General features: G+C 26.3%; 1 protein-coding gene across 1 annotated transcript in view; it reads right to left on the bottom strand.

Moving 5' to 3' along the window:
- Positions 1-16,316, bottom strand: part of LOC111620118 (nesprin-1-like) — a 307,506-nt gene that overhangs the window by 244,399 nt on the left and 46,791 nt on the right. The window contains exons 3-7 of the mRNA XM_023361978.1: positions 13,918-13,979; positions 9,414-9,509; positions 9,224-9,307; positions 3,189-3,418; positions 1,302-1,498 (exon numbers count right to left, since the gene is read on the bottom strand). Of these exons, the coding sequence (XP_023217746.1) occupies positions 1,302-1,498; positions 3,189-3,418; positions 9,224-9,307; positions 9,414-9,509; positions 13,918-13,979 (669 nt within the window). The remainder of the gene's footprint in view (positions 1-1,301; positions 1,499-3,188; positions 3,419-9,223; positions 9,308-9,413; positions 9,510-13,917; positions 13,980-16,316) is intronic.

The raw sequence follows: 16,316 nt of genomic DNA, 5'->3' as shown, positions 1-16,316 counted from the left end.
GTTACATTCCTTCTATTGATGAATTCAGCAACAGACTAGGACATGATTTTGAGTTTGACATCATCAGGACTGCATTTCCACTTTACAACTAGTATCAGATATTAATATTCCAAAAAAACTTGGGTGAAAAGAAATAGTAAAATAAAATAAACTCAAATGTATTTGTATAATCAATTACATTTGAATATAATTAATAAATACAGTTGACCTCCTATAACACTGTTGATAATTCCTTATTATATGAATTCCATGTTGTACAAGTCACTTAGATTTTATAAATACATATGCCACGCTGTGAACAGCTCACATATTTGTAAAATCTAAGTGACTTGTACAACATGGAATTCATATAATACAGAATTATCAACAGTGTTATAGAGGGGGCTATTGTAATATTTTCCATATATACAATTTCTAATAGTATTAGCCCTTCTGGCATTTGCCAGAACTACCCAATGGCCACTCTCTCCTGGATGCATTCAATGTATATGGCCTTGTAATTTCAAGAACTTCAGCAAATTTTGCTAGTTCTGTCTTTTTTAACTGGTCTTATAATTCTGGCTTCCTCCCACTCTACTGCATTACCATCCTCCAATGCAAAGACTAATAGTGTCATTGTAGCTAGCTCAAAAATGTTAGTTAATAAATATAATTTTTGCTAGATTTAAAAGGTTTTATTGTTAATAATAGTTCTTCATATTAATTTTAATGATAAATACTGTATTAATAATGTTTTCAAATGGAATTGCGAAAATTTGAATTCAGTTCTACATTATATATAGTAAGCAGTAGTGTATATTGCATCTAACAATTTAAAAGAGTTTGTATTAATAATCAATCAATAATCCTATTAAAAGTAATATATCATATCCACGCATTTATTACTGATCAAAATTAATTCAAAATATGAGCAGTCTATCTTAAAAATTACAATCAAAATTTGCAAATTATTTTATATAGAACAAATAAAATAAATAGATATATATAATATTCTGTATGTGATATTTTGTAATGAATATTACAAGTTGAAAAAAATGTTAATATTTTTAATTCTTACTAAATCTTACATAGAATTACATAGTTTATCCCAAGTAAAGGAAATATTCTATCTTTTACATGAGTTTCAAACATTAAAACACTACTAACATTTAAATAAATGTAGTTTTTAAAAACTTTATTTTATCATTTATTCTACTATAAGTTAATAATCATATTCATCTACCTTTATAACATAAATCAAAATTTCTTTTATTTTCTACATTCTAAAATATTTGTGTTAATTATTAAAATAAACACATTACCTTCTGGATCCAACAGCCTTGCAATACCAAGATCCGCTGCAGCAATACGAAAAGCCATTTCCAAACGTTCTCTATTTGAAAGAGATCCGAGAGCGTCCATATTGACTAAACTGGGACGAATACGATGGATAATTCCCAAGAAAGCCATTCCATTTCTCCAACTGGGACCAAAGTCATTCACTTGAATGCCAAATCGCCTAAAATAATAAGATATATTTTAATATATTATAAAAATATTTTTATTACACTAATGATTATAAATTTTTAAATCAGAAGTAAATAAATAAAAATTAAAGTTTTATTAATATCCACTCAAAAACCATTTAATGTAGTATATATTTCTTTACTCTAATGTTTTGAGTGGGTATTTTGTACCATTGCAATTCAGAAAGGAGTAATTACTTAAATTTTTATTTATATTCTTATAAAAAATATCAATGTTAGTCATATATATAAATAAAATCTTATGATTTTGGTATAAATTAAAATCTCTTATTCTTTTAGATTCTTAATTTGCATTGTTATACAAAAAAATAATCTTTCTTAAAAAAAAGGTACAAATAAATTTAATCATTTCCATAAGCTAATGTAAATTCATAAAAATAAACACTAAAAACAATTTAAATATATTTTTGAATGAAATAATATCTAAATAAAAATTTCTTTAATCATTATAAATATAAAAACTATGGGTCAGGAGAGGATAATTGTTCTCCCAAAATTTGCTTTCTTTATTCTTTTCCTTCTTTGCTTTTTTGAATAACTCAATTAAGAAAACATGTATAACAAAAGGAACAAACTAAACAAAATAAAATAAATAAAAGATAATAAAATAAAGGGTGCACACATTAGAAGATGCCCATATTTGCAACACTGCATTCCAAACAAATATTGACATGTAAATCTCCTAAGTTCATATCTTAGTAAACAGGTAAATATCTAAACCCTCACATTATATACCATACAATACAATTCTAATTATATTAAGCAGGACATAAACTTTTTAACAAAAACTTCTATGTGGTGGAAACAGATGTTACATTCCTTCTATTGATGAATTCAGCAACAGACTAGGACATGATTTTGAGTTTGACATCATCAGGACTGCATTTCCACTTTACAACTAGTATCAGATATTAATATTCCAAAAAAACTTGGGTGAAAAGAAATAGTAAAATAAAATAAACTCAAATGTATTTGTATAATCAATTACATTTGAATATAATTAATAAATACAGTTGACCTCCTATAACACTGTTGATAATTCCTTATTATATGAATTCCATGTTGTACAAGTCACTTAGATTTTATAAATACATATGCCACGCTGTGAACAGCTCACATATTTGTAAAATCTAAGTGACTTGTACAACATGGAATTCATATAATACAGAATTATCAACAGTGTTATAGAGGGGGCTATTGTAATATTTTCCATATATACAATTTCTAATAGTATTAGCCCTTCTGGCATTTGCCAGAACTACCCAATGGCCACTCTCTCCTGGATGCATTCAATGTATATGGCCTTGTAATTTCAAGAACTTCAGCAAATTTTGCTAGTTCTGTCTTTTTTAACTGGTCTTATAATTCTGGCTTCCTCCCACTCTACTGCATTACCATCCTCCAATGCAAAGACTAATAGTGTCATTGTAGCTAGCTCAAAAATGTTAGTTAATAAATATAATTTTTGCTAGATTTAAAAGGTTTTATTGTTTGTTATGTAAATTTCATCCAGTTGGGAATTTTTTCATTAATATTCAGTTCTGTTGTGTTAAATAAGTTTAATTAATAACTAATTATAATAATTGATTCTGGTTAATATATTAGATTAATATGATTCAAGTTCATATATCAAAATAATGAAACCTAAATCCATTCACTTACTGACTAATGCTGTTTTTCACCCATTGTAATAATGCTTTGCGAGCTCCACCTCTCCATCTCTCTGCAGGAGTAATCTGTTTAGCAGCTGTTGCTTGTACTGAAACTACACTGGGCTGAGCTGCACCAGGACTTGGTAGAGGGCTGCCTTTTCCAATACTCTCTACACTACTATTACTGCTTAACTGTAAATAAGCAGCTTGTTCTGCCAATAATTTTGTATTTTCTTCAATCTACAATAATATAAATTATTTTTATATTACTATAATATAGTTTTATGGTAAGTTTTAATACTGAACAGTAATTAAATTATATAAATTATATTGAAAGTTTTAACTTCTTTGTCAAATAATTTTAAGTCATACAGGAAATACCATTTTATGGAGATAATAAGTTATTAGAATGTTTAAAAATTGTAAATTAATAAAATTTTATCCACATAAAAACATTTAATATTAAAATTAATTTTGTACAAAAAAAAATGTTTAATAACTGAATTTGATCAGGCTAAGTACATAAATGAAAAATTGCCAACTAGATGTATTTAAATTTACAGCACAACCTTTTAAATATCCAGCATAAAACTTTGGCTGAACTAATGTCAATGGTTAAGTTTAACTCCAATGAAGAGCTATAAACTAGTTTGAAAACATTAGTTTAGAATAATTTTTGTGCTGGATATTTAAAAGGTTGGTTTACAAATTCAATAAGCATATAATACAAAATATAAATCTGATATGTTTCATGTATTTTAAGATGCACTTGAACTATCGTGTAGACATAATTTTATAGCATAATTTCAGACACTGATCAATAACATTTGTAAAAAAAATTCATTGTTTTCTAATATCAATGTATTAGTGTTCCCTTTTGTTGCTTTTATAAAACTTATAAATTTATTCTACATAATTCAAACAATAATACCTTCTAAAACAACCGATGTGCCATGAGAGGATCGTGTCCCAGAAAAATTTTTGAAGGTTATTAAGAAATTATTTTCAAAAGAAGCCCAAAGAGCAATAAGTGTACATGTCAAAATTAAAACCTCTGAAAAAGTTGTATGATCAATTTAAGTTGTTATAATAAATAAACATGTACACAATGTAATAAAAAAATATATATTTATAAGCAAAATTATATGTGCATAACACTGTGTTATTTCATTTAAAATAATTTTTTTTAAATCAAAAATGTATCTATAATTGTCCATATTTAGTTCAAATTATTTTAACTTAAAAATAGTGGGGCATTGGGCAGGTTTCTAAAGGCAATTATCATGCCACTTTTAAAAGCAAATTAATACTTAATGTTAATGGCTTTTCTTATTTAAATTAATAATTTTCATTTACTTAACTATCGTAACCTGCTTCTATTTTAAGGAACAGCAATACTGTTTTATTTAATTCACAAAAATTATAGGCAAAAAGAATTAGGTTAAGTGGCAAGTAATGTGGCAATAGAATGTTTACAAACAGAAATTTAAATCACGTGATTTTTTTTTCCATGGAAATTTAATTATAGGTTAAAGTGTGCCATGAGATAAGAAAGATTGAAAAATACTGCTCTAAAAAATTGTAGTGATTAAAAAAATTAAAAACTNATATTTCCATGCACACAAAGATAGAGCTACTTAAAATAACAGAGACAAAATCTTTCATACTTTGTTTCTAGCAGTTTTAATCCATAAGAACAAATGTTTTTGGCTGTTTTGAATGGCCTTCTTCAGGTACTTTTTAAGGTTCAAAATGGCCAAAAACGTTTGTTCTTATAGATTAAAACTGCTAGAAACAAAGTGTGAAAGGTTTTGTCTCTCTCATATCAAACATTATTTTAAAATCTTCATAAAATTTTTTCTTCAAATATTACAAAATATTAAAACAAGCTTTCAACTAAATTATATAATTTATATTGTGTTCTTGTGTTTCACACTCTCATATATGAAAAATACTAATGTAAAAGCACTAAGAATTTCACTTAAGTAAAATTAAACCTGTCTTTTTTTTAAAGCTGCTAGTTGAGGAAACCAAACATAGAGTTATCGATATCAGATACAATACTTTTATTCATGTTTGTTTCCTCAACTAGCTTTAAGAAAAAAACAGATAATAAATATTATGCCACATTTTGTTTATTGTAATAATATAATAAAACCTTCTTCAGGCTTTACTAAAGTTAAATAATATAACATAAACAATTTTCTAAACATCTTTGTTAAGTTGTACTCCTAACAATTTTAGGGCAAATATAAAGATGTGATTCAAGTATAAATATGTTACTGTAATTACAAATTTTCTTTAACTTAATACAGGTATCGCTTGATTAACACAATTAATTAATCCCCAAATGCTACCATGTTAATCAAGTACGGTGGTATTTCAGTACTTGACTGAACAATCACCATCTGCTAGAACAAATTTTCGGTTAATAACAATATTTTTATTTTAATAAACAAAAATTAAAACTTCTGCTGTATATAAAAAAAATTGTCACAATTAATTTTGCACATTAATCAAACCCTGCATTAAGCAAGGGATACCTGTATGTGTTTTTGTCAATAATTTTGCTGTAAGTTAATTAAGCATGTTCCAAAAATTCAAAATTTTGTAAAATCCTCATTCTATATTTAAATAACATTTTTATTTTTTGCCTTGAACAGGTTAGGAATAAAACTTAACAAAAGCACTCAACAAAATGTATCTTAACTTATAAAATTTCAGTAATTCAGTAAAGTCTCATTTTATTACATAAATACTAATTTATTTATTGTAAATTTTATAATCATTGAATATATAATGTTGGAAGCAGCAGATGGCATCCTTTCTGAAAAACTGGACACATGTCCTTTGGCATTCAAATAACTTCCAACTTACAATACAATTTGAAATTTTCCTTATTGAATTTTAAGTTTACATAAGTCAAGGTTTATTTTGATGAAAGGTATCTTTAATATGATCCAAGACAGATTTTAATGTTTCTTAACTAAAAAGTTTTTGAAATTAATTGGTATCATTATTAAAACTTAATATTTAAATATTAATGATATAAGTATCAAAATGAAAGTTTTTCCAGTTTAAAATTATAATTTCATAATTGTACAACTTTGAAAACCGTACAAGAAATTATTGAAGTGAATATAATATAATTTCTTATCATTAAATTCTTTATGTTAACTCAAATGAAAGTGAAAACAATAAAACGTTAATAAATTGATTAAAATTTACATATATTTTTAATGTTTACAATTAAAATGTTATGCTAAGAAAAATTTTTGAAGTTTTATGAAGAAAATCTCATATAAGGAAACAACTGGTTAAAGTTCAATATATTACTTGTAACACTACAAGTAAACATTGATATTACCTGGATAATCTCAACATTATTTAGATTTGCCACATTACCTATAAAATATATAAATTATAGAAACAATACATTACCATCGGTATCTAAATTTATTAATAAATAGCACCTTGATCTAATATAAACCATTTTAAGTTCTCAGCCCATTAGAATGAATGGATAATGTATTTTATTCTAATAGTGGAGAACCTGAGGATGGTTTACATTAGACCAAAATTGCTGGTTATTAATAAATTTAGATGTTAACTGCAAAGTATTGTTTTTGTATATATGTTAAAAATTTCATGATTTAATAAGATGACCAAGCATCTTCCTGTAGGGAGGACAATCCTTCTTTTAGTAGTAAGTTCTGTCCCTCAAAAAGTGTCCTCCTACATGTCCCCTTTTCGATATTTGAAAACTAATCTGTAAATCTATGCATTTGATCAATGCTGAGCCAATCCGTTGCATGTGATGTGATGTGTTTGTATTTGACATAACGATTCATCAAGGCTCAGTACAGTGCAGCAAGATGCAATTATGAGATGCATGCACTCTGCACGGAGACCTTGAGAGAGCACACCATGTGCAAGTGGCTTTGTTTACTTTTTACCGAAACACAACACAACACATACGCATGCAGTAGAGATTACTAAAGTGTATTATTGTTACAATGAATAAAATGTTTCTTTTATTTACAATATTTTTTCCTTCAATTTATTTGTGTCCTCCTTTTCATTGCAAAAAAGTTGGTTGCCTTCGATTTAAGTATTTATAAGTAATTTATAATACAAGTATAATGTAAGAAATGAGACTTATAATTTCAGATNGCAAGTAACTAGTGCAGTAGAGTGTAGAATTAAAACTTTTACGAGCAATTATTAATTGTGATATTGTCACAATGCCAAGCTGCAATTTTTTAAATATTTTTAATTTATTTAATTTAAAATATATACTCTCCATCTAAAATTAGTAGTGTCTTGCCCCTGTACATCATACTTTTCCTCTAACAATACAGTCATGACGGTCATCTATTAATGCTTTCAGGGGAAGTTTTGAATAGAAATAATGTGACTTCCAGTTTGCATTGGAAGTTTATATATAGTTAATCAGAACCGCCAGCCCTAAGGAATGTTTGTTAGCATGTACTCAGTGATACAAACAGACAAAATTGACCCAATTAATGTATAAAATAATAAAGTTTAGTTCATTTAATACAATTTTATGTTATTTTATGAATATTTGATTAGAATATATTTCAAATTAATTTTCAATTTAGCAATGATCACATGTGTATAAGACAAACAAATTATCAGAGATTCAAATGTGTAGTATGTGTAGTAAAAACTCTGTAATACTATAGTAGATATCAATAACAAAAGCATAAAAATATGGAATATGGTAGATAATATAACTACGAGTTTGTATCCTCTGTTAATTTTGAAAAGCCAAAATTAATGCAAATTAAGTTTTATATTTATAAAATTTTTCAATATTTTAGCCTTATCAATAATACCATTATTACCAGAATAATATTATACTATCTACAGATAATATACTATTACCACACCATCCATTTAGTCACACATATAAACAATTAGTTATTCAATTTCAAGGAGACTTTATATTGATGAAAAAAATTATTAACATTTGAAAGTTTTTAGTATAAGATGATTAAAAATACATTTTACTTCACAGTTTAAATAATTTTATTTGAATTGTCAGATATATTTTTGTGATACACAGAGTGGTCTAAAAGTCACTTAATCGAGATACATTTTAAGAATAATTAAAATCAGCCAGAACAGCTGCATATTATTATTCATAATTCAGTTGCTTCTTCAGAAGGGATTCATAAATAACAACATGCAGCTGTTCCAAACTGGTTTTAACAGTTCTTAAAAATATTTTGATTAACTGACTTTCAGTCCACCCATATAATTTATTAACTTAATGTAAAGTTAACTCAAAAATTCTGAGTTAAGATTTTTTTCTCCATTCATTTAGCATCTTAAAGTTATTTTCAAAGTTTAAAATGTTTTTAAAAAGATATTATTGGTATATTTATAACTTTTTGATGTATATTTTGAATATGATTTTTCTTTCTCAAAGTCTATTTACAATTTTTATTATATAGAAGACAATTACATCAAATGTGATAAAACAATATTATGATACGAGAAGTAAAAGGATATGATATGTACTATTTAACATGAACCTTCCAGTGTCTTCAAATTTTTTCATAATAAGATTTATTATATATAATGATCGCAAATACAGTAGAACCCCTCTAATCCATCACCTTTGGGACTGGGTGTATGGTCGGAACGCAAAAAAGGTTGGATTATCAGCAAAAAGTAAAATAAACAATCTTCCCCTTTGTCCAGTCTTTGTAGCACTGCTAATTTTTCATTTAATGAAAGAATAAAGTGTTTATGTTTCACTCCTGATATGTTGGAAACACACACAAAACTGTAAGTGTACACACAATGTAAAACATATACTATAACGAACACAGAAAAACGCCACAGACGGGGAGTCACCGACAAGTCGGGACAAGTTTCTCGACTCCGACCACGGTCGGATTAACCGGAGTGATGGATTAACCGGAGTGATGGATTAACTGGAGTGACAGACTAGCTGAGGGCGGACTAGAGGGGTTCTACTGTACATTTAAATGTTAATAAAATAAAATAACTTACTCTTCTTCTTTCCAAAAATCTAAGAACAGTATTAATATTGCTGATAAAATGAGGTCGTCTTAATCTTTTGCCTCTTTCACCATACTGAAAAAGTATAAATTTTTAAATTGTGCATTAATTAAAGACAGATTATTCCAGCAAAAATATAAGTAATAATTCTGCTTAAATAATAATGAAGTTCTTATCTTACCAATCTTTCCCCAGACAATACTTCTAATAAAACTATTAATTTTGTTCCATCTCGAAGATCTCCTATTAAATCATTTACAATAATGGGAGGTTTAACCTAAACATAGAAGAAAAATTCAAATTAATATTGTAAAAATGTATTATCATATTATTGGTAAAATGAAAATTATTGCTGCATCTTGTAAATGAAAAGCAATAATATTTCATCAATAATTAATCAATAAATTTAATTTATAAAAACTTAAGAAATGACCTTCAAAAATTGATTATGGTTTGTTAAAATTTCCTAAAAATTATAATTATGTACAAATATCTCATTTGTATTATTTTATCATTCAATGTATCATTTGTATTATATGAATTGCATAATCATAATATTTAAATATTAATGATATAATTTTTTCTTATACTGTACGAAGTATTGTTTTGCAATACAAATAAATTCTACTCAGAAATTTACTAAATAATAAAAAAATTAAAGCTAACATGAAAAGTTGAGTTAACCATAAAAAGCTGTAAAACTTGGCACTGCCTAAAACTTTATCTTTACTAAAAACTGCTAAGTTGAGAATATCAAAATAAAACCTTATTATAAGGTGAACTTTTAAACTTTTATTTTGGTAGCTTCAACTTAGATTTCAGTTAAAGATAAAAGTTAACATATTGCTTTTACTACAATTTATTGTGGCAAAACATGAATTATAGATTAATAATTTGTAAAAGACAATAAACTATAAACTTCTGTCCAAATTATATTGTATCTCAAAATATTAAAAACAATACACTGAAGCAGAATTTATTTTTACTGAGCAGAATTTATTTTTATTTTTTCTTTTTAACCCTTTGAAGCAGATGGTACAGTACTGTACATGGCTGTCTCATTTTTTAAAATTAAATATCATTATAATTATTAACTATATAGACTTACTTTTGGATAAAATACAAAAGTATGGTTCCTACTTACTGTTTAATAACATTTATTTGATAAATATTTATTGTGTTACAATTTTTTAATGGCATTGAGTTTGGAAAAATTATCTGGAAAATATTTCCTAAGTTTAATTTTTTAAATAGCCAAACTGAGTTTTTCTATAGCAATAATTGTGGAAAATTATTATCTTCAGAGTTGAGTGGACAATATCAGAGGGTTCTTTTTACTTGAAATAGTCAAATGCAAGATATATCACTAAGGTAACTAATTGGTACATAGCTATCCCATTCTGTGTGAAGGGTTGTTAAATATTGCTATGGCAGTGATTGAAGTTTTTGTATATAAGATTTGTCAATGTTGATTGTGTTTGTCTTTAAGTTTTACCATTGTAATGTTTGCTGTATATTTTTACTGAAGTGCTCTTTTCAAGTTTCTTAATTTCAATGTTTTGCATATACAAGTATTTTTGGCTTTAGTGGGATACCTTGTAAAGGAGTCCTATTATTTGTTTCTGACTTTTATATTGTATTTCCAACCTTTTCTGATAATGTTAGTTTGTAATTTGTTTTCGGTTAAACTTTGAATGAATAATCCATATAACAGCTAATATTTTTTACATAAAACATTCGAAAATCAAATCATGGCAAGTAACTAGTGCAGTAGAGTGTAGAATTAAAACTTTTACGAGCAATTATTAATTGTGATATTGTCACAATGCCAAGCTGCAATTTTTTAAATATTTTTAATTTATTTAATTTAAAATATATACTCTCCATCTAAAATTAGTAGTGTCTTGCCCCTGTACATCATACTTTTCCTCTAACAATACAGTCATGACGGTCATCTATTAATGCTTTCAGGGGAAGTTTTGAATAGAAATAATGTGACTTCCAGTTTGCATTGGAAGTTTATATATAGTTAATCAGAACCGCCAGCCCTAAGGTTTCCATATATGGTCTCATCATTCATCTACCTAATTCCATTCTCAAGATTAAGGAAAGACATACAGATGAACAGATGACAATGGGAATTTATAGGTTTACAATTTTTTCAAATTGCAGCCCAATTAGGAAAGTTGATGAATTGTTGTATGTAAATCTAAGTGATGAAGAAGAATATGATTTGGATAAGAAAGACAACAAAAGTAGAAATGAAAGGAAAAAAAAAAAAAAAAAACAGAAGTACCCAAACGTTGTGCATATCTACAATAAATTTATGGGTGGAATGGACCTTATATACAATAAAAAGGTAACTTTCAAAATAAACAAGAAATCTAAAATAAAGTATTATTTTCAGTCTTTCAATAATCTTGATATTTCTGTGAATAATGCCTTCATTGTTTGAAAAATACTCAACCCAAATTAAAAAATGAAGTCTGTTGACTTCAGAAGATTTCTTGCATGAGGACTTATCAGAATCTTTTCAAACAAGAAGCATACTCTCCACACTTACATCTCGAAAAATGGAAGGGAAAAACAATAGAAAAAGACTGACCACTTACCAGACACAATATGCACGAAAAAATTCTGCAAACAATGAGCTCAAAAAACATTTACAACCAAAGAAACATCTTCTGCATGACTTGCCAAATTCATTTCAGTTCAATGAGCAACAGAAACTGCTTCAAGTTATACATGAAAATAATATTATGTGTTTTTTTAAAAGACTTTCTAAGTCATAAATCCAACTGCTGGAACATATCTTCATGATATACTGTATGCTTTTCTACCATTGACACAGATTGGGACATATTTGTCCCATGACTTATTTTTTTTCTTAGATGTATGTTTACTGCATATAACTTTTAAAATGACAGTACGTAGACTATATTTAACTTATTTTTGCAAAAAAATTTCAAAATTTTTCATTAATTACAATTCTGCTTCAAAGGATTAAGGTAAGGCATTTTCTTTTATTTATTTATATTTTCCATCACTAAACATGTACAGTACATATATTAATATATTTTATCAAATATAAATGTTTATATTAATTAATATTAATAAAAACCTTAAATACTAAATATAAAATCAATAAAGTTGCAGAAGATCTAAAAAGTTTATTAAATAAATCTAAAACTTTATAAAGAATTGTCATATCAAACATTTCCATGCACACAAAGATAGAGCTACTTAAAATAACAGAGACAAAATCTTTCATACTTTGTTTCTAGCAGTTTTAATCCATAAGAACAAATGTTTTTGGCTGTTTTGAATGGCCTTCTTCAGGTACTTTTTAAGGTTCAAAATGGCCAAAAACGTTTGTTCTTATAGATTAAAACTGCTAGAAACAAAGTGTGAAAGGTTTTGTCTCTCTCATATCAAACATTATTTTAAAATCTTCATAAAATTTTTTCTTCAAATATTACAAAATATTAAAACAAGCTTTCAACTAAATTATATAATTTATATTGTGTTCTTGTGTTTCACACTCTCATATATGAAAAATACTAATGTAAAAGCACTAAGAATTTCACTTAAGTAAAATTAAACCTGTCTTTTTTTTAAAGCTGCTAGTTGAGGAAACCAAACATAGAGTTATCGATATCAGATACAATACTTTTATTCATGTTTGTTTCCTCAACTAGCTTTAAGAAAAAAACAGATAATAAATATTATGCCACATTTTGTTTATTGTAATAATATAATAAAACCTTCTTCAGGCTTTACTAAAGTTAAATAATATAACATAAACAATTTTCTAAACATCTTTGTTAAGTTGTACTCCTAACAATTTTAGGGCAAATATAAAGATGTGATTCAAGTATAAATATGTTACTGTAATTACAAATTTTCTTTAACTTAATACAGGTATCGCTTGATTAACACAATTAATTAATCCCCAAATGCTACCATGTTAATCAAGTACGGTGGTATTTCAGTACTTGACTGAACAATCACCATCTGCTAGAACAAATTTTCGGTTAATAACAATATTTTTATTTTAATAAACAAAAATTAAAACTTCTGCTGTATATAAAAAAAATTGTCACAATTAATTTTGCACATTAATCAAACCCTGCATTAAGCAAGGGATACCTGTATGTGTTTTTGTCAATAATTTTGCTGTAAGTTAATTAAGCATGTTCCAAAAATTCAAAATTTTGTAAAATCCTCATTCTATATTTAAATAACATTTTTATTTTTTGCCTTGAACAGGTTAGGAATAAAACTTAACAAAAGCACTCAACAAAATGTATCTTAACTTATAAAATTTCAGTAATTCAGTAAAGTCTCATTTTATTACATAAATACTAATTTATTTATTGTAAATTTTATAATCATTGAATATATAATGTTGGAAGCAGCAGATGGCATCCTTTCTGAAAAACTGGACACATGTCCTTTGGCATTCAAATAACTTCCAACTTACAATACAATTTGAAATTTTCCTTATTGAATTTTAAGTTTACATAAGTCAAGGTTTATTTTGATGAAAGGTATCTTTAATATGATCCAAGACAGATTTTAATGTTTCTTAACTAAAAAGTTTTTGAAATTAATTGGTATCATTATTAAAACTTAATATTTAAATATAACAACAAAAATATTAATAAAATTTATATTTTTCTTACTTGAGCAAAACAATGATTAATCCAATTGGTAAAAACTTTTTTCTGAACACGTTCTTGTTCCTCTGCAACAACAAATTCAAAAATATTAATAAAATTATTAACAAAAACATTTAATAAATTAGAATTTATAAGTTTTTCATAACCTAAATATTTTTAATCAAAATTTATGGTTAAAAATTATAAAAAATGAGTTTAACATTATTATATAATTTAATTTAGTATAATTTAAAATCTAAATATTTTTTATTGTCATAATTATTTAAGCAGCTGAATTAAAATGAGAAATCATAGAATATACTACAATAGACAGAAAAACTCCAGTCAACATTGCTAATATCATTCTACAACACTAACAGGAAAAAAATAAAATAATAAAATTATTTTGCTAATTATAGCTTAGTCATGATAACTATGAAACATGCTTTTAAAAGTGTCAGTTATCAAAACAGTCTTCCATCATATTAACATTCCACCTGCCCTGGTATCGTCTTTCCATCTCCTTAATGTCTCGGTTGAAGCATTCTTCTTGCTCCTTGCTCACTGCTCAAAGGTGTTTAGGAAAACAGTTCAAATGAGCATGCAAAAAGTGAGGTTTCAAGCTTATTAAACATTCCAACACTTTAAACTTCATCAACCACTTTCAATGGTAATGTATCTAGGGTCATTAGTCTCCAAGGTAGTTATGAATGATCCCTTAGAAGGTAGTTCAAGCCTCTCTTTCCACTTCACTCATTGTAAACAGGAAGTCAGCAGCATCTGCAGAGGCAAAGCAACAAAGGACAGAGAGGCAATTTCCCTGGGCACAAGTCAAAAAGAACACCAGATACATGTTGTACATTTGAGAAACAATTGACATCTTATTGGAATTGAACTTGAAGTTTGATTTTCCTCTGAATGTTAAAAAATTGATAGAGAACAATAATTTATAATCTCCAAAAAAAAATTGCAAAACTTTCAGTGATTTTTATGGGACAGATGTTGAAAGTATAGGGTTGTTTGATGAGACTGTACTAAAAAAAAAGGCCCAATGTCTATTTATATTAAAATTGGGGTCAACTAAAGATTGCCCCTGGGAACTCGTTACCTTCACTATGCCATTGGTTGGTCATCTGGCATCAGTCTTCTTATATTTGGGCCAACAAAAATGCCTTCTTTTACCTTGGCTTCTGATAAGTGTGGGTACTTTTTGCAGAAGTACTGGTACATGAAACAGATTCTTTGTTTGTATATTTGCAGTGAAATAATTCTGTTATTACTATACAAAAATGAAATTTATGAAAAAAAAATGGTACATGATGTAACTTTTATAGTGTCATTTTTTAATTCAGCACATGAAAATACATTAAGGATACGTGAAATAAAGAAAAAAGTTTTTCATTATTGGCCTGTGTAATTAATTATATATTAACTTTTATTTATTATTTTTAAATCTTGTATTTGTATAATTTAAAATATATTTTTTGTAAAATATTGAAAATTTAATAGCAGTATTTAATAATTTGCAGTATTATAACAATTTATTATAATGTTCAGAATACAAAATTTTAATTCTAAACTACTGTAATAAACTATTGTTTCATATTTGTATTAGAAAATTTAATTTTTTAAATTAATTTATGTATATATAAATTATCTTATTATGTTATTTGATTAAAGCATTCAAATGGAGTATGTGAACAACACAGTTCGTTAATTTGTTTCGCATACAAGTAACAAACTGTCTGAATCACGTGTCTAACCAAAAAAGAATCCAGGATCTGGACAGAAAAAATAAATTTGGCCTAGAATCAAACATATTTCTTCTGTCTGGGTCTTAAATTTTTGTTTTTTTTTTTATGAACAAGATTTTATACAATAACATTTACACTTTATGTGCTACTTATTTATTAAAAATCATTCACTTAATTATATTCTCATCATAATTTATATTCTGATTATTCTTATGTAAATTTTAGCTATATAAATTATATAACTACACTTAATATTAAATTTAAATTTTCATATTTTTATTTTTTATCTTTTCAAAATATATTTCACTCATTTCTTTCATATAGGATTTGTAATGCTAACATCAATCTTAAAAATACTATTTGACAGAGATTTAAACTTCCTCATCACACAATGTAAGCATCAAGGAGCTAACTGTTTTTTTTCCAAATTCTAACAATTTAAATTGTTATGTTCGTCGTAATTACATGTAATTCAAATAGAAAAAGATCTAAATCAGAATTTTACATAAAAAAATTTGTTCAGTTTTATAAATTCTGCCCATCCATAAAGGCATATTATTAAAGTATTAAAGTTATTCTATTAAAAATCAAACTATTAAGAAAGTATTTTCAACATGGAAAAGCAATTTTATCAGAATACATCTGATATCTGCATTGTCAAATATATAA

The sequence above is a fragment of the Centruroides sculpturatus genome, unplaced genomic scaffold (assembly GCF_000671375.1).
Source record: "Centruroides sculpturatus isolate CEXI.00-Female unplaced genomic scaffold, Cexi_2.0 scaffold109, whole genome shotgun sequence".
Lineage (NCBI taxonomy): Eukaryota > Metazoa > Arthropoda > Arachnida > Scorpiones > Buthidae > Centruroides > Centruroides sculpturatus.
The sequence above is the reverse complement of the archived record's forward strand: the minus strand, read 5'-3'. Positions and strand labels throughout refer to the sequence as shown.